Raw genomic sequence first — 18769 nt, forward strand, 5'->3', positions numbered from 1 at the left:
GGTATCACTATATCCATGATTAGACTGCAGCAGAATAAACAGAGCACATTTTCCGAAACCGGCACCAATTCGATTTTGCTAGGAAGTACTATTAGCAGCGAACAGAGAGCATAGCGCGAGTAGCAGAGAAACAAGCGAACTGTAGATCCAGGCCTTGAGTGGACTGCGGAGGCTGTGACCTACTGCCTAGGCGTTGGTGGTGGGCTAGGTGAAGACGAAGGCCAGGCGAACCCCTCAGACGAGCAGGACAGACCCGTCGGCGCCGGTCAGCTGCGGGCGGCAGGAGCGGGGAGCCGCGCGCGTGAGATGCCAGGGTGGAGCGGGCGCGGCAGGGGGCAGCTGTCGCGGCGGAGTAGGGCATATGACGAGGAGGACGAGGAGCATACCTTGGCGGCGTGGCGACGGAGGTGAGACGCGCGAGATCACGGTGCGGCGTCGCCGGAGACGGGGAGGGAGGAGGAGACGGCGGGTGGTGCCCTGCTGGATGCCTCACTGCCCATTTCCACCTGGTTCTCTGGGCCGAGCCCACTACGGCCCATACCGCTCAATGAGCCCACGTGGCAGGCCGCGCCTCCGCGCGGGCGTTATCCGGCTGCGGGCCACCCGTTGGTTCGCGCGCCACCAGCCATGCTCCTGCGCGCCAACCCGGCGGCGATCCCGATCCCCTCCTTCCCCACCTCGCCGGCGGCCGCCCGCGCCACCAGGTCCTTCCCCGCGGCTCGCTGCTCCGTGGGAAACCTCTCTCCCGTACGTTTCGAGCCACTTCGCGCCGACCCCGACCCCCTCTCCCAAAACGGCGTTGATGTCCGCGCTGGCGCGGCCACCGCCGACGGCGATGACCAAGACCAGCAGAAGAACGAAGACGAGGGGGGTGAGGATGAGGGAAAGGGCAAGGGGAGCAAGCAGGAGGGCGTCTCCGGCATCAGCGTGCCGCGCCAGCGCTACATCGCCGTCCCCAAGGCCGCGCTCCTCGACGCCCTCCTCCCGCTCTTCCCCGCCCAATCACCCGCCGCCGCCGACGATTTCACGCGCTTCGCAAGGTACCTAGTAACCCCCTCGACAATGAAATCATAGGACCAGCTATCAGAAATACTTACTCTAGAATGAGCAAACTTTTCCTGTGCGATGACGCAGGTGTTTGGACGCGGTACTACACGCCGAGCACAAGGAGACGCTCGAGGAGATGCGCGCATACTACATGCTCCGGAGCCAGGAGGAAGATGAGAACGGCCCGACCTCCACCGGCCCCATCCGTGATCAGGCAGCGGTGAACGGACTCTTCGGCAAGTCGGCGGACGACGAAAATGGAGCGTCGTCGTTTCTGTTGAGAAGCCTGGACTGGAGGACTCTGCTCGGCTTATCCCCGGATCCTGTTGCTCCCACCAGGTACTTGTTCGTTCGTCATACTCACCTATCATCAATTCTACCATCTAACAGGGTCCACTGCGCGCCTGTGTTGTCATGGAAACAAAATCAAGCAGGGTTGCTTTCGCGACTCATTTCCAGCGCGCCTTCATGAACCTGCTGCGCAACGCGCAGTTCGAGGAGCTCTCCGCGCAGGATCTGCTCCTCACCTACTCCCTCAACAGCGATTACCTCCTCACGCTGCCGGTCTACGTCGACTGGAAGAAGGCAGCCGAATCGAATGCCATCATATTCCGGTGAGTTTGGTTCGGGCATGGCGTCTTTGTGCGTGCGTGCACAAAACGTGTTTAGGTCTGTCCGTTGGCATGGCTAACTCTTTGTTTGCTCTTCGCAGGCGTGGGTATGCGACCGAGAGCCAGAGAGGCCTGCTCTTGGTAGAGAAGCTTGATTACCTGCAGTCAAAGCTGTTGCAGAATATTTTCTTCAGCCTTTCCAAACCCTTGGGGAAACTGGGGAAATGGATCAATGAGGTCAGCCAATCTTCCCGTCCCGATACTTCACTTAATCGCATTCATTATATCTTGTCATATCACGTTTAGTCACATTCCAACTTAACTGTCTCATTAGTGAGCTGAACTGTCCAGAATATTGAAGTTAGGATAGCATGAACAAACTGTGATCATTCATGTACCACAGTTTCTCTCACCATCTCCTAGATATTCATGTTATATTCTCTTGTCTCAACTCTCAACACACAATCCTGGTAGACTGCTAGGTCCGTTACCATCTTTTAGCTAATTGTTTGTGATGATTTTAGTTCACGCCAGGCATTGAAGAGATCAACAGGGAGCCAGGGATTTCAGATCTGGATTGACAAATTGAAGCTATGGCTGAAACAGCAAACTTATGCAGAGAATTCACATATGCTGATAGAAAACTATTCTCAGGACAATCTTGTATCAGATCAATTACCAGATGCAGATCTTCCTATTTGGATTGCTGCACAAAGGGCAGTCTCTCGTTATGAAGGATTTCTGTCACCTGTAGGTCCTCGTGGCAGACTTTTAAGGAGGCTGCTTACGTGGACAGGACTAATCCCATCCCTTCCAGAAGCAACAGCAAAATCTGATGTTGATACAGAACAACTTGAAGGCTATGTGAGGTTAGATTCCACATAGATGCTGGTTTTATTCCTGCTGTTTTAGGAGCACTTCTTTCGCTTCTGCTTAGTACTATCGGATCCCATGGTTTTACAAAGAACCTCATAACCATGCGCTTATCATGAATTTCAACATTCTCCGAAGATTCTTTTTGCAAGCGTAATTCTACTCCGCATTCTTTTTCTTTTCTTTCTTACATCCTTGCTTTCTCTTCAGGCCAAATTTTCTGCCTAGAATTACGCTTGCAAATATATGGGAGCCAGCAAGCAGAGAATCTTGTGACAACAATTTCTGGGAGATACTGAAAGCTTCTTTTGCTATTCTATTTGCCAAGTCTACTCTGCAGGTATCTGGAATTTGGTTTGTGAACACTCCTTTTTTACCAGTAGGTGATGAATATAAATGTACATATACGATTGTGAAGTGTTTTTGGTGCAGTGCTTTGAGCTTAATTTATTAAATGCTTGAGCATTCAATATTCTTGAATCCGGTAGCACAAGCACAAATAGAACTGGTGTGCACTCTGCAGCCTTGCATATGGCCATGAAGCACCTTCAATAAGGAAACATAAGCATAATAAACAATCTAAATGTACTATATGATGGACATATCCTTTGCCCCAAATACTGAAGACATATTTTCATTGATAGTAAGCTGACAATATTCAGATGATTATCTGATATTCTCTTAATTCGTAACTACTATGGGATGCTCAGCTATAGAGATGTTACTTTATGAAAATATTATGCAATGAAGATACATAGTTCCATTTCTTATTTTCCAGGAACCAGCATTCCAAGAACTGATCATACTTTATTCTGATGATGATGCTCAAAATGCTGAGAGGGATAAATCTGAGATGCTGCCACCACAGTTGAAAATTTACGAGAAAATACCCATCCCAGATCTGCCAGTAAGCGCTATAGTCTCTTGCATGGACGCATTTGAGTTAACTACGATGCAGTTTAAATACTGACATTGCCTGCAAAGCCTCTGAAATGCTCAGATTATATTAGCATTAGTTTTTTTTTGCAAAGAGGATGCCTGCATGTTTTTTTGCATTCAGAGATTACTGCTGGCAATCATATTAACTATCATCGGCAATTTGTCTGCAGGTGGTTTTTCCTCACAAGAAGTTGTCCTTCCGCATCCTTGATACTGTAATTCTCTGTTGGATCTTTTATGTTACACATATCTGTAAAATAATAAATAACTGTTCTAGTTACAGGAGCATAATATGGTACTATTTTTCTTTCCTGCACTTAGGGTTGTTGATAGATTTTTCGTTAATACAGGTAAGGCTGGATATAGCTACCGTAGTAGGATTGTTGGCATATGTTGTGAACTACAAATTTGAGAGTTTAGCTTCATCTCCGTAAGTATGTAATTTGTGTCAGTAATGTTAGGTGATTCCTTATTTCCACTAAACAGGTAACTTTGCTTATATTCCTTCCACCACAATGCAGGTCAGCTTTCCTTCTTGACGTAGCTGCTTTTACTGCACTTGCAATACTTGTGTTTCGTGTGACGCTAGGCTACAAACAGACCAGGGATAGATACCAGGTGAAACATTTACTTATTTACCAGGAGTATATTGCATTTCTATAGACAACTTTGCAAACAGTTGTATTATACTCTCTAGGTGATACATCCAAATTTAGACAAAGTTGAGACATCCATTGTTGGACGGAGGGAGTACTTTAATTTGCAAAGCGTGGCAAATATAGTTTGTACTGACTCCTTAAAACATGCATAAAACTAATAATATATTGACAGATGGTTGATAAGTTAATAAATTAAGAGGTTCGGTTTGCAAAGAGTGGCAGATATAGTTAGTACTAACTCGTGAGTACATGCATAAAAATAATAACGCACTGGTAAGTTTGTTAAGTTAACAGTTTAAGAAAACCAGGACGTTTTCAAGTACTTTTTAGTATGACAGAAGATAGTTTATTTGATATGAATGTCTCTTCTCCAGCTTCTGGTCAACAAGACACTCTATGAGAAGACATTAGCAAGTGGCTTTGGTTCAGTTTACTTTCTTCTAGATGCTTCCGAGCAACAACAGGTAACATTCAGTAGACAGCCAATAGCACACATTATATGCATTTCACTTGGTATTTGAGCAAGAAAACTCCCTACCTGACTCGTTTTATACAGTATAAAGAAGCACTATTGGCGTATGCTATGTTACTCTGCAGAAATAAGTATCAGGTGTGCCATGTTTGCTTTCAGTGCCCCAGACCTAAGTCACATGTCACTGATTCCTTTTGTCCGTGCAGGTGTCATCTCGCACAAGCATAAGAGATAGATGCGAGCAGTTCATGTATGAGAAGTTTAATGCGAAGGTGGGAGTCTATATCTTGCGTGTATTTTCTGGTACTTGTTGTCATTAAGAGTGAGCTTCTAATTTACTTGTAGATTGAAATGCCTATCGACAAAGCTATGGATACGCTGTTGCGGTTGGGTCTGGTGATCGAGCTGCCAAGTAACGGCAGCTCCTCTGTAATAGCTCTTCCATGTCCAGATGCCTATGACATCCTGAGAAGTCGTTGGGACAGTCTGCTGGAACATAGGACAGACCAAGGTAGAAAATGTTGATGGTTCCACGTATAGCTCTTTGGTAGCGTCGAACGCTCTTGGAAGTAGAAGGGCTTGTCTAAAAATTATATATGTTGTATGTTTTGTGTTGGATAATTAGGCACAATTTCCATGATTAATTCCAGAATATTAAGCATGACGACAGTAACTACTAACATGTGAAACTCGAACATACTAGATGTAGTGATCAACATGAACAGTAGCATAGCAAACAGTACAACATCCATCGCTAAACAGATCGAGATATGTCGCACGTACCGATCTGGTGGAGGTGGCGGTGGAGGTGTAGCAGATGATGTCGCAGCAGTAACGTTGTTGATGACGGGGACGACGGGTCGAAGTAGACGGCGTTGTAGACGACGGTAGGCAGCACCGCCCGACTTGGACGGAAGGCGACCCGTGATGGAGAGCTTGAGCGGTCGCGCGAGCGCTTCCCAAAAACCTAATTCGCCCTCTCCCGTACGGGATCGCAAGGACGAGCGGTTCCGGAGACCTGCTCTCCCGTTCGCCGATGCACGTCTGCGCGCGGGATGGAGTAGGCTACGATGGCGGCGCAAGCGAAGAGAGGTGGAAACCCTAACTCGTGTATTAGATGTGTTTACTGCGGTAGCCGGGCGAGAGATTATATAGGCTCGGGAAACCCTAGGCAACGTGGGCCACGCCCACGTCGCACGAACGTTTCGAGTCGGTTACGCATAGCCCACGATCCGGGAGCGACCCGAACCGACTAAGCTGCGACGCGTCCGTCTAGGACTCCGTTCGTTTTCCCGAGCCGCAAAAAGTAAGGAAAGTCTCGGCTCGAGGCTCAATCCACTCACCACGAGCGCGGCGCGCGTCGTGACGTGTCGTGTCGAGTCGAGACGAGACGAGCGAGCGAGGAGGAGGAGGAGCGCGCGTGTAGCACTCCTATTCTCACTCACTTACTAGTGGTGGAACAACCCACCTTATAAGGTGGTCTAACTTCCTCCCAACTTTCCATGTGGGACTAAACTTCCCACCTCTTGCCACTCCCTAGTGAGCTGCCACCAACTTGGGCTCAAACTCACATGGCTGCCACTATGTGGGCTTTGAGATTTATAGGAAAAACTGAAATCTAATTTGGGCCACTAAAAGTGGGCCCAATATTTCAACAATCCCCCACCAGATCTCAAATCCCCATTTAGAGATTTACCAATACTCGCCGCTTGTTTATATACCGAGTGTTTCAGCGGAGATCGTTAAGTTGAACTTCCGCCTAGAACCTTAAGCTACATCCACTCACACTTGAACAATGGACTAAGCCTTGAATTGCAAGTTTTGCATGAACAGGGTTTCACTCAAAGTCATGACCAGTACATGGCTGCTAGTAGCCTACCCCGCGGGTGAAGCATATGCGTCATACTTCATGGTCTCTTCATGAGTTTACTAGAGATCACCCAAATCTCATAGATTGCGACGTTTAACAATCAGACTCATATAGGTGTGTTATTTCAAGAATGCTCGTAGGACAAAGCATCTTTGCTAAAATAGCCAACATAAACACATTAAGGCTTGTTGCCAACTCCGCCTTACAAGAATCGAGAGTTGTGCATCTTCGCATAGAGAGGGTTACATAATACTCTCCTCAATTAAACCACTAGTTTGTTCTTCCCGTGTCCTAATTCACGGGATCTCCGATCACAAAGGTTGGGTTACCACTATGGCGTAACATCAACGGGTCTCAAACCCATCTCCTCGATGCACTTTCTATCACATTACGTGATAGTCCCTTTGTAAAGGGATCTCGCAGGTTTTTGTCTCGTTTGAATATATGTAACAGCTTATTACTCCGGAGTTTCGCAATTTCCCGACAGTACTTCAAACGTCTCTTGACGTGTCTTGATGACTTCGCGTTATCCTTAGAATTGTTCACTTTGACAATTACAGCTTGATTGTCACAATTCAAAAGGATTGCCGGAACAGGTTTTTCAACCACAGTGCAAGTCCATCAAGAGCTCACGCAACCATTCCGATTCAACAGATGGTTGTGTCTAAAGCAAGAAGTTCTGCTTCCATAGTTGACCTCGTCAATATGGTTTGCTTACAAGATCTCCATGACACTGCGCCACCTCCAAAGGTAAATACATACCCACTTGTGGCGTACGGATCAGCTACATCCGAGATCCAATTCGAATCACTATATCCTTCAAGCACAGCTGGGTGCCCCGAATAGTGAATCCCATAACTCATTGTACCACATAGGTAGCGCATGACCCTATCAAGTGCATGCCAATGATCGGCACTCGGGTTTGACATGAACCTACTCAACTTGCTAACAAAGAAAAGAGATGTCGGGTCTAGTCGCGCTCGCTAAGTACATGAGTGAGCCAACGATCCGAGAATATCTCAATTGATCTATGGCAATCCTCCGGTTCTTGCGTAGTGTCACACCGGGATCATAAGGTGTTGAAGAAGGCTTGCTATCAATATAGCCGAACCGGCTCAAGATCTTCTCAACATAATGGGATTGCGTTAGAGTAATCCCACTCTCGTTCTTAATCGCCTTGATGTTCGAATCACATCAGCCTTCTCCCGCATCTTTCATATCAAAGCTCTTTGACAAGAAAGACTTGACCTCGTGTATTACTTTCATGTTTGTACCAAAGATCAGAATATCATCCACATACAAACATAGTATAACACCTTCGCCCCCACCATGGCGATAGTAAACGCACTTGTCAGCCTCATTGACAACAAAGCCTACGTGAAGTTAAAGTTCTATCAAACTTCTCATGCCATTGCTTAGGTGCTTGTTTTAGGCCATATAAAGATTTCAGCAACTTGCACACCTTTCTTTCTTCACCTTTTACTACGAACCCATCAGGCTGATCCATATAGATTTCCTCTTCCAACTCTCCATTAAGAAAAGCTGTCTTTACGTCCATTTGATGAACGATAAGACCATAGGAGGCAGCCATGGACAGTAGTACTCGAATGGTGGTAAGTCTAGCGACAGTGTGAATAGGTGTCGAAGTAATCTTCGCCTTCTCTCTCGTGTGTAGCCTTTAGCTACAAGCCGCGCCTTGTACTTCTCAATAGTACCATCAGGTCTTAGCTTCTTCTTGAACACCCATTTGCAGCCCACAGTTTGCATCCATGGGGTCGTTCCGATAGCTCCCAAGTTCCATTAGAAAGAATCGAGTCCATCTCATTATGGACAGCTTTCTTTCCAGCCATCTCGCATCCGGAGATGCATATGCCTCTGCAATGGACGTGGGAGTATCATCCACAAGGTACACAATGAAATCATCACCAAAGGATTTTTCAATCCTCCGTCTCTTGCTCCGTTTAGGAGCTTCATTGTCATCCTTCTCAATAACAATCTCATGTGATTGTTCAAAATACTCATTAGATGTACTAGATTCAGGAACTATCTCAGTAGAAATTCTAGCAATGCTATGCATATCTTTCATAGGAAACATATTCTCAAAGAATGTTGCATCACGAGATTCCATAATAGTATCAACATGCATATCGTGTACTTCAGATTGAACTACTAAAAATCTATAGCCTACACTCCACGGAGCATAACCTAGAAAGATACAATCCACTCGTCTTTGGTCCGAGTTTGCGCTTCTTAGTAATTGGAATATTGACTTTCGCCAAACATCCCCATGTGCGCAAATACGAAAGTGATGGTTTTCTCCCGACCACTCCTCGTAAGGGGTTTTATCTTTATTCTTGTTAGGAACTCTATTCGAGACATGACATGAAGTCAACAAAGCCTCCCCCACCATGCCTTTGATAAACCAGCAGTGGCTAACATGGAATTCACCAAGTCGGTCAGCAGTGCGGTTTTTCTCTCGGCAACCCCGTTTGATTGGGGCGAATAGGGAGGCGTCCTCTCATGAATAATGCCATGTTCCTCACGGAATTCATCAAAGATTTTAGGAAAATATTCGCCACCACGATCCGACCTAAGACGCTTGATCTTTCTCTCTAGTTGATTTTCAACTTCGGCCTTATAAATTTTAAAGTAGTCTAAAGCTTCATCTTTAGTTCGCAACAAATAAACATAGCAAAATCTAGTCGCATCATCAATCAATGTCATGAAATATCTCTTTCCACCTTTTGTCAACACACCATTCATCTCGCATAGATCGGAATGTATGAGTTCTAGAGGTGCCAGAGTTTCTCTCCTCGGCCGCCTTGTGAGGCTTCCGAGGTTGCTTTGATTGCACACAACTATGGCACTTAGAACCTTTGGCAATGGTGAAATTCGGAATTAAACTTAAACTGGATAGCCGAGACATTAAACCAAAATTAATGTGACATAAACGAGAATGCCAAACACTCGGTATCATCACTAACATTGCCACAAATATGGTTCACGGACTTATTACTGAAATCGAGAGCGAAAAGCGGAACAAGCCTCCGCACTCATAGCCTTTACCAATAAATTGTCCAAACTTGGAAACAACTACTTTATTCGACTCTAAAACAACCTTAAACCCATCTCCGCATAGAAGGGAGCCGCTAACGAGATTCTTGTTCATAGTAGGGACATGCCGCACGTTCCTCACCGCACGATCTTCCCGAAGTGAACTTCGGATCTACCGTGCCAACACCACGAACGAAGCATGTGACCCATTCCCCATCAAGACTGAAGAATCCCGAGCGACCTGGTAAGAAGTGAACATGGATATGTCAAGCACACACATGAACATTAGCACCCGTATCAATCCACCAACATGGAGATTGAAATACCGAAAGAACAAGAAAGAGATTACCGTACCCATCAAGCATTGCTAGCGGTCACCGTGTTGACTTGCCTCCCCTTTTTCTTGCGGTCCGCCCTCTCCGGGACAGTCCTTAGAAAAGTGGCCAGCCTCTCCACACGTAAAGCAGCTCGGATCCGCTTTGTTTATCATCTTCTTCTTCTTGAAGGTTGTAGTCTTCATAGGCTTATTGAAGGAGGGCTTGTTATTCCCTTTGTTCTTGCCGTAGGGTTTCTTCTGCACCATGTTGGCGCTAGACTCGACCCTCTCCTTTCTCGCATTATCCTTAGCCCGAGCTTTCTCCTCAACATCAAGAGATGCTATCGGGTTTTCAACCGATATCTCCTCGTCTCTTGTGTTTGAGAGTTGTGGCAAAGTTCCTCCATGAAGGGGGCAACTTAGCGATGATGCATCCAGCCACAAACTTGTCGTGTAAGGCACACTTAAGGAGTTCAAGCTCTTTCGCAATGCACTCGTATCTCATGAGCTTGTTCGACTACGTAACGGTTGTTAACCATCCCGATGTCATGGAAGCTCTCCATGATGTACAGTTCATCGCTCGCATCGGTTGCACCGAACTTAGCATTCAGCTGCATCCCGTAGCTCTTTACCATCCGTTAAGTGCATGTACACATCACACGTACGATCAGCAAGGATACTTAGAACGCATCCGACGAAGAGAGTATTGTTTTCCTTGAACTTGTTCTGATCTTGGTCGGATATAGTTCCTTCAGTGTAAACCATCGCAACTTCGAACACTTTCGTATGAGTAAGCCAGAGCATGGCCTTATACTGCCACCTCTTAAAGTGCACACCGGTAAACTTATCCGGCCTCAGTGCATCGGAAAAACCAGCCATTGTTAACTCAGGAAATTGCACGTCGGCGCGCGGATGGAGTAGGCTACGATGGCGGCGCAAGCAGAGAGAGGTGGAAACCCTAACTCGTGTATTAGATGTGTTTCTGCGGTAGCCGGGCAGGAGATTATATAGGCTCGGGAAACCCTAGGCAACGTGGGCCACGCCCACGTCGCACGAACGTTTCGATAGCCCACGATCCGGGAGCGACCCGAACCGACTAACTGCGACGCGTCCGTCTAGGACTCTGTTCGTTTTCCTGAGCTGCAAAAAGTAAGGAAAGGTCTCGGCTCGAGGCTCAATCCACTCACCACGAGCGCGGCGCGCGTCGCGTCGTGACGTGACGTGTCGTGTCGTGTCGAGACGAGCGAGGAGGAGGAGGAGCGCGCGTGTAGCACTCCTATTCTCACTCACTTACTAGTGGTGGAACAACCCACCTTATAAGGTGGTCTAACTTCCTCCCAACTTTCCATGTGGGACTAAACTTCCCACCTCTTGCCACTCCCTAGTGAGCTGCCACCAACTTGGGCTCAAACTCACATGGCTGCCACTATGTGGGCTTTGAGATTTATAGGAAAAACTGAAATCTAATTTGGGCCACTAAAAGTGGGCCCAATATTTCAACATTTTGCAGGGCGATGAAACCTCGCCACAGATCGGGCTTCATTCCTACAGTTGGAAGCCGGAATGACAGTTTTTTCTAAAATAAACCGTAGTTTCTAAGCTACATATATAGTAGTATGCTACAGTTCTTCTTAAGAAAATATCTAAGATTTATCACTGGAAGCTTTAGGATCATATATATGTATATATATATGTTACGGAGTACATTCTTTTCGTAAGTTTAAGCCTTATCATTGCAATAAGGTGCTGCACATGACGATTGCCAGCAACCAAGGGTTGCAAAGCATAGGAGAATTAGAACAATTCATTAGTTAAGTATACAGTGATGACGCTCGTTCTTGTCTTGTGTTCCCATCAGCCTTTATATTATTGTGTGGACCATTGTCTAACAGCTTACAACAATGGCATCAGGGCATTATCAGGCTTTTGTATTGTGGAGGTCTGTAATCTGGAGCCTAAATAAGGTCTTGCGTTTCTGTCATATTGTCATGATCTTGTAAATCGAAAACTTAGTCTCTCTGCGCTCATATGTATGACGATTTTTTTTCAGTATTTTATAGAAAATAAGAAGCAATGTAAATTTTTGGTTTATACAAAAAAAAAATTCTGGGAAGAAGCGTGGATTTTAGAGGAGGGGACTTTGAGCTCATTCCGTTTGGTGCTGGGAGTAGGATCTGGCCCGGGATGCCTTTAGCTATCAAACTAGTACTCCCTTGGGTCTCTTTTAATTGACTAGGATTTAGTACAACTTTATACTAAATTCGGGTTAATTAAAATATACTGGAGGGAGTACATGTGATTCTCGGATCCTTGCTCAATCACTTCATATGGAGCAAATACTGGAGGGAGTACATGTGATTCTCGGATCCTTGCTCAATCACTTCATATGGAGCAAATACTGGAGGGAGTACATGTGATTCTCGGATCCTTGCTCAATCACTTCATATGGAGCCGACGTTGAGAGAAATGGGATGCTCTATGTTGTAATGTTGACCTTGTGGTTTGCAGTGAGATTATTTTATTTTACATAATAAATGCGAAAATTGGAATGGCATGTTTTTCTCTATGTGGAAATTTCTGGATGTTATTTGTCTTTATTTAGTTTTATTAGTGTACTTCTGGTTCATATGGCTGTGTGGTAGGCGCGCCGTGCGTGTGCGGATATCACTGTCACACTGTTTTGTAACTAGATTATTATAAACAAATAGTAATGACAAACATGAAAACTGGAACAAAACATTTGTGCCACATTTGGATTGTTCTTGCAAATAAAACACGCTCAACATGAATAAACAATGAAATTGAACCAAATTAATATTCGTAGCCATGCCACGGATAGGGGTTTGGGCCGGCCTCGAGCACGACCACATAAAGAAAGTGGCCCAGGAGATTATCATGTACTACAGTATTATAACTAACTAAACTAAACGCAAGGGTTATCGACTAGTAGATTTGACCCTTCACACTCGAACGGAATCCAACTGCTGTTGTGTTCATCGCCGCCGCTCTGGGTCCGGTGGTCGCCACCCGATTGATTCCCCTCCATCCATCCATTTTACCCCATCCATCGGCCCAGGGGAGAGTGCGCCGCCGCCGCCGCCGCCGCCCCAGAGGTCGCCGCTGGAGAAGAGGTAACCGCAGGCCAATCCCCTACCTCTCCTCACTGAAAAAGGGTGGATTTTTTCTTCCTCCCAAGCTAGTTCATGCGGGCAGGCAGCGAGACGATTAATTCAGTAGAGAAAATCAGGAGAGGAATCTTAGTTTATGCAGGCTTGATCGATTCTGGAGTATTTTCCTTCTTCCAACAACGAGTTATAGATAGGAATTTGATGATACTGACAGTACACTGCAAAAGTGCTCTCACTGCTTTATGCTAGTGCCATTGTTGTTTAGGAGCAGAGAGGGTATCACCATCCTTTCATAGCCTCGTGCCATTGCATTCCACTTTGCATTCACTTCTCCACAACCAAATTTTGTATCCAGAATTCCATTCTGCTAATATTTCAGAGTTCTTGATTGCTTGGTTTTGTTCTCTTCTGCAAGCACTTGCTCATCAGTTGAATTCCTTGCCATACGTTACTGCTGCTCCTTCTCCATATGGTGCTGAGCCGCAGCTTTTTGCAGGTCTGATGGGGAAAGAACAGGGCGGGATCCGCCATCCGGAGCTCCAGAGGATGCGCGTAACGCTGACCATTGGCGTGATCGGCCTGTGCGCCACGGCGTATATTCTCGGTGCCTGGCAGGGCACTTCCTCATCAAATATAAATCTCTCCCCCGCTGTATACACCAGAACCCAGTGTGACGATGATAGCGATGCCGCTCCGCGCGCCTCGAGCGCCGCCTCAGCTCGGCCTTCAGGCGCCCCTCTTGATTTCCAAGCCCACCACCAGGTGGTCGGCTTCAACGAGTCGTCGCTAGCGCCGGAGAAGATCTCGGCGTGCCGGCTCAAGTACAGCGAGTACACCCCTTGCCATGACCCGAGGAGGGCGAGGAAGTTTCCGAAGGCGATGATGCAGTACAGGGAGAGGCACTGCCCCAAGAAGGAGGACCTATTCCGTTGCCTTATCCCTGCGCCTCCAAACTACAAGAACCCCTTCAAGTGGCCACAGAGCCGGGACTTCGCGTGGTACGATAACATTCCTCACCGGGAGCTGAGTATCGAAAAGGCTGTCCAGAACTGGATTCAGGTTGAAGGGGACAGGTTTAGATTCCCTGGCGGTGGCACGATGTTCCCGCATGGTGCTGATGCTTATATTGATGATATCAGTGCCCTCATACCATTAACTGACGGCAACATCAGGACTGCACTTGATACTGGATGTGGGGTGAGTTTGCTTGACCAACTTCAGTTATATTTTGTCTTGTGTCTTAATTTTGTGGGGTTTAAGGATGAAAGTGTTCTGGCTATTATCCAGGTTGCGAGTTGGGGTGCTTTTCTTCTTAAGAGGGATATCATTACCATGTCATTTGCACCAAGGGACTCTCATGAGGCACAGGTACAGTTCGCGTTAGAGCGTGGAGTGCCCGCCATGATTGGAGTGATGGCAACTTATAGAATCCCATACCCTGCTAGAGCATTTGACATGGCTCACTGCTCTAGATGTTTGATCCCATGGAACAAGCTTGGTAGGGTTTACATGTCCTTGTTACAGATTTCTAGTTACATGTACGTTTAACACAGTTCAATGAATGTATAATAGAGCTCATCTCTTATGGTTGTTCTTGACAGATGGTATGTATCTGGTTGAAGTAGACAGAGTTCTTAGACCAGGAGGCTACTGGATCCTTTCTGGGCCTCCAGTCCACTGGAAGAGGCACTCCAAAGGGTGGCAAAGGACAGAAGAAGACTTGAAGCAAGAGCAAGATGAAATTGAGGACTTGGCAAAGCGCCTCTGCTGGAAGAAGGTAGTGGAGAAAGATGATCTTGCTATATGGCAGAAACCTATCAACCACATGGAATGTGCTAACAGTCGGAAGATCGAAGAAACTCCACAGATTTGCAATAGCAGTGATGTGGACTCTGCTTGGTAAGAGTACTGCTATACTACTCTCTCAGAACTATATTGCCTGCACTCTTGCAGTACCTCATTATCTGTACTTTCAGAAGTTCCTTTTTCCCGTTCAAGTAGTGATTTTTTTTTTTTATGTCTGACTGTTCTGAAATAGAGAACCTGGCTGGCCCTAGCAAGATTATGTTTTCACCAACCTGATCATTTGAATAATTTCTTGAATTTCCTATCCTTCAAAAAAAGGAAGTAATTGAGCAGGTTTACCTAAAACTGTTCTGAATGGTGTGTTCTTAAGTGAACTAAACTATCAGTTTGTATTTACTGCTGGTTTAGGAAACATTATACAATCCTTTCTATAGCTTATGGTTCATTAAAATTTTCTATTAATTCAGTAAGTCGCAGTTTTAGAAACCGCAGCACGCTAGTATAGTCATAGATAGATACCTTAATATCTCCACGTTCACCACAGTACCTTCTTTTGTTATTTCCTTCATCACAACACAAACTGACTGTGCAACTACATAGGTACAAGAAGATGGAGACATGCATATCCCCTCTCCCGGATGTGAAAAGTGAAGAAGAAGTTGCTGGTGGAGCTCTCGAGAAATGGCCAGAAAGAGCATTTGCAGTTCCTCCAAGAATAACCCAAGGTTCGTTATCAGGCCTTACCCTTGAGAAGTTCCAGGAGGACAACAAGTTGTGGGCAGAGAGAGTGGAATACTACAAGAAACTTATTCCACCACTGGCCAAGGGGCGATACAGGAATGTGATGGACATGGACGCAGGGATGGGTGGTTTCGCAGCTGCGCTGATGAAGTATCCACTCTGGGTGATGAACGTAGTGCCTGCAGGCTCTGCTCGCGATGTGCTCGGTGTTATCTACGAGCGGGGGTTCATTGGTACGTACCACGACTGGTGCGAGGCTTTCTCGACGTATCCGAGGACCTATGACCTCATCCATGCTGATAAAGTATTCAGCTTTTATCTGGACAGGTAATGAAAATATACTGGAGATTTGGGATGGGTTTTCTGTGCTGTTCAAATGCACCTCTATTTCGTTTTTTTCCCGCTGCATTTCCCTTTTGCAATTGGGTCATTATAAGAAAGTTGGGATTAAGCAAGTAGAGAGACTGATGATTATCATCTAAGCCAATGGACCAATTGTAATTTTGCGCAATGCTTGCAGGTGTGACATGATATACATTCTCCTGGAGATGGACCGGATTCTGAGGCCTGAAGGAACGGTGATCTTCCGGGACACGGTGGAGATGCTGGTCAAGGTACAGGCAATCACGGAAGGCATGCGGTGGAAGAGCCAGATCATGGATCATGAATCTGGGCCATTTAACCCTGAGAAGATCCTTGTGGCTGTCAAGACTTACTGGACCGCGGAGCCAGCTCAGAAGCAGTAGCAGTACATATGCCGGCTGGTATTCTGAACAGAGCCTACCAGTTCTCGTCCTTATCCTCTCAGCCTTTCTGTTCCGAAGCTCTCTTAGCTTCAGGGTATGTGTATATAGGTGGTGGCAATCTGAACTACGTAGGTAGTTGGTTCAGTATTGTCGCGATAGATAGACAGACCGGGATGGTCGACTCTCTGATTTGGGAGAGTGTTTACTAATGTTTTTGAGAGGCATTTTCTCTCTTATCAGCGTGCCGTACTGCCGTGGGTGGATTATTTGATCGCTTGAGAATCTGAAGAGCACCCACTAATTGGCCTTGACAGGCGTTGCTGGAGAAGTCACGGCTAACTGAAGCACACATACTATCAGTGGAGGTTGATGGCAGGCGGACGCGGGTAAGTATGGATGTAATAACCATCCGAGGTAAAGCAAAAGCACACCCCGTTGTCCGTCAGAGGTAAACCCATCCGAGGTAAAGCAAAAGCACACCCCGTTGTCCGTCAGAGGTAAACTAAGACTACTCATACTCGGAATAATATAGGGGGAAATACAGATTGGCTCTCGAGTGCCACACCTCCCTATACTTGGGAAAAAATGTTCAAAAAAATTTAAACTTTTTTGGAAATAAAAAAATGATGAGGTAAATTTTTTTTTTTTGAACCAACATCGGAAGGGGAAAGACCCCTACCTCATACCATTTTATAAAAGAAGTCAGCGAGCTAAGGTAGCTCAAAGTCTTACAACCATGCAAGGAAAAAGAGGAACCGAAAGGTGGTTCCTAAGGAAAAAGAGTCTAGGATGAAAATTATACAGCCCAGTTCAAAATCCAATTTTGGATCTCGGTTTTTTCTTCTTTCCTAGCTCTAAGGGCCCAAAGCTTGCAGAAATCTAGCCCCTGCCTTGCTACCAGGTAGGCTGGTTGCTCTATATCATCAAAAACCTTTTTATTTCTTGATAACCAAATACTCCAGAGCATGGCAGTAATAATCAATCCCCAAGCAATCCTTTTATGGTTTGGCCATCTTTCTTTGCCTATAGCATATATGTCTGGAAGCTCATCTATTCCACTTAAATCAATCCCAACAAGAGACAGGATCTGCTTGGTCCGTGTGCAAACCATGGCGAAATGTTTCACTGTCTCTGTAGCTTTGCACCCAAAGGGCATTTCTCATCATCCACAATATTTTGTTTGAACAAATAAGCTCTGACCTTGATCCTACCCTTGATCAGTTTTCCAGGCAAAGATTTTACCTTTTCTTGGTGCCGAGCAATTCCAAATTTCATCAGCACCAACTTGATTGATACCTCCCCAATTCATAAGTTTGTAAAGGTTACTTACCGAGAAATTTTCACTTCTATTAGATCTCCATGCTCTTTTATCATAGACTGTATCCTGAAGAGTGCATGTATGTAGGAAAGCGAGAAGTGCTTCTTTTTCATCAGCTGCTCGACTGGAAGTGATGTGATTTAACGGTATATTCTAAATGCCGTCAATCCAACAGTCTGCTATCGATATGTTTGGTCGGATAGCGTGCGAGAAAAGAGCTGGAAACTGGAAGCATAGTGGCCCGTTGACTGTCCATTTGTCCTTCCATAAAGAGGTGCATTTTCCATCTCCAATTTGCACACAAGTAGAATTTCTGTAAGTTTCAATCATGGAATTAATCTGTATCCAAGCTCTTGTTTGAATGGTTGTTCGATCTCCTAGGTCTTTGTCTTTCAGATGGGTCATTCGAACCCATCTTGCCCATGGAGAGTTAGGCTCAACAAGGAGTCGATGGACAAATTTTGTCAGAAGGCATTCATTTTGAATTCTGAGATTTTTTATACCAAGCCCTCCTTCCTTGTAATCTCTGCAAGCAGTCACTTCCAGTAACTGTGCTTTTTCCTTTCCAAAAGAAAGCCCTTAGCAATCTCTCAATTTCATCAATGACCCATTGAGGAAGTTTAATGCATGACATAAGGTACGCTGGGAGGGCCGATAAAACAGATTTTGTTAGAGTTAATCGCCCTCCACTAGTAATGAAATCTAGAGAGAACGAAATTCTTTTTTCAACCGCTGATATATATGGCAGAAAGACTTCCCTAGGCAGTTTTGAATCAGATAGTGGCAAACCAAGATAATTCTGAGGGAAAGAAGCAACCTTGCAATTCAGAGCATCTGCAATATTTTTACCTTCCTGGTCGGTCAGGTTGATCGGTACAAAAGTAGATTTAGAGAAATTAATTTGGGCCCCGTGGTACTCGCAAAGTCATCCAGAATTTTCTTTAAACAAATTGCCTGTGCTAGATCCCCTTGTAACACTATCAAAGTGTCATCCGCATATTGTAAAACCGGACATGGCTGATCTTCCAATACTGGGTGTCTAAGAAAACCTTCATTTGCAGCATGTTGTATAGCCTTTTGTAAAACATCAACAACCACAATGAATAACAAAGGGGATAGGGGGTCACCTTGACGTAACCCACGCTTAATATCGATCCATTTGCCAGGGATACTATTAAGGAGAATGGCT

General features: G+C 45.6%; 2 protein-coding genes across 4 annotated transcripts; both read left to right on the forward strand.

Annotated features, from left to right (window-relative positions):
* Positions 1-627: 627 nt before the first annotated feature.
* LOC124684963 lies at positions 628-11822 on the forward strand. Of its 3 annotated transcripts, none has more exons than XR_006997237.1 (15): positions 628-1040; positions 1135-1386; positions 1482-1661; positions 1760-1895; positions 2193-2527; positions 2742-2871; positions 3310-3438; positions 3641-3685; positions 3821-3900; positions 3992-4088; positions 4504-4593; positions 4686-4739; positions 4808-4873; positions 4947-5207; positions 11344-11822. XR_006997237.1 is itself a non-coding variant. In XM_047219224.1 (15 exons), the coding sequence occupies exons 1-15, from the start codon at positions 628-630 to the stop codon at positions 11357-11359; spliced, it is 2181 nt and encodes a 726-aa protein (XP_047075180.1). In that variant the 3' UTR covers positions 11360-11822. The 3 variants fall into 3 exon arrangements, 1 of the variants encoding a protein (XP_047075180.1); XM_047219224.1 differs by having other exon boundaries at positions 4947-5112; positions 11352-11822; XR_006997238.1 differs by having other exon boundaries at positions 937-1040; positions 1479-1661.
* A 1019-nt stretch (positions 11823-12841) lies between these two features.
* LOC124684964 (probable methyltransferase PMT17) lies at positions 12842-16533 on the forward strand. Its single transcript, XM_047219225.1, has 6 exons — positions 12842-12972; positions 13456-14166; positions 14257-14467; positions 14571-14868; positions 15376-15843; positions 16037-16533. Exons 2-6 carry the CDS (start codon positions 13471-13473, stop codon positions 16260-16262), a joined length of 1899 nt encoding a protein of 632 aa, XP_047075181.1. The 5' UTR covers positions 12842-12972; positions 13456-13470; the 3' UTR covers positions 16263-16533.
* Positions 16534-18769: the final 2236 nt, after the last annotated feature.

This window comes from Lolium rigidum, chromosome 1, assembly GCF_022539505.1.
Source record: "Lolium rigidum isolate FL_2022 chromosome 1, APGP_CSIRO_Lrig_0.1, whole genome shotgun sequence".
In the NCBI taxonomy this organism is placed as follows: Eukaryota; Viridiplantae; Streptophyta; class Magnoliopsida; order Poales; family Poaceae; genus Lolium; species Lolium rigidum.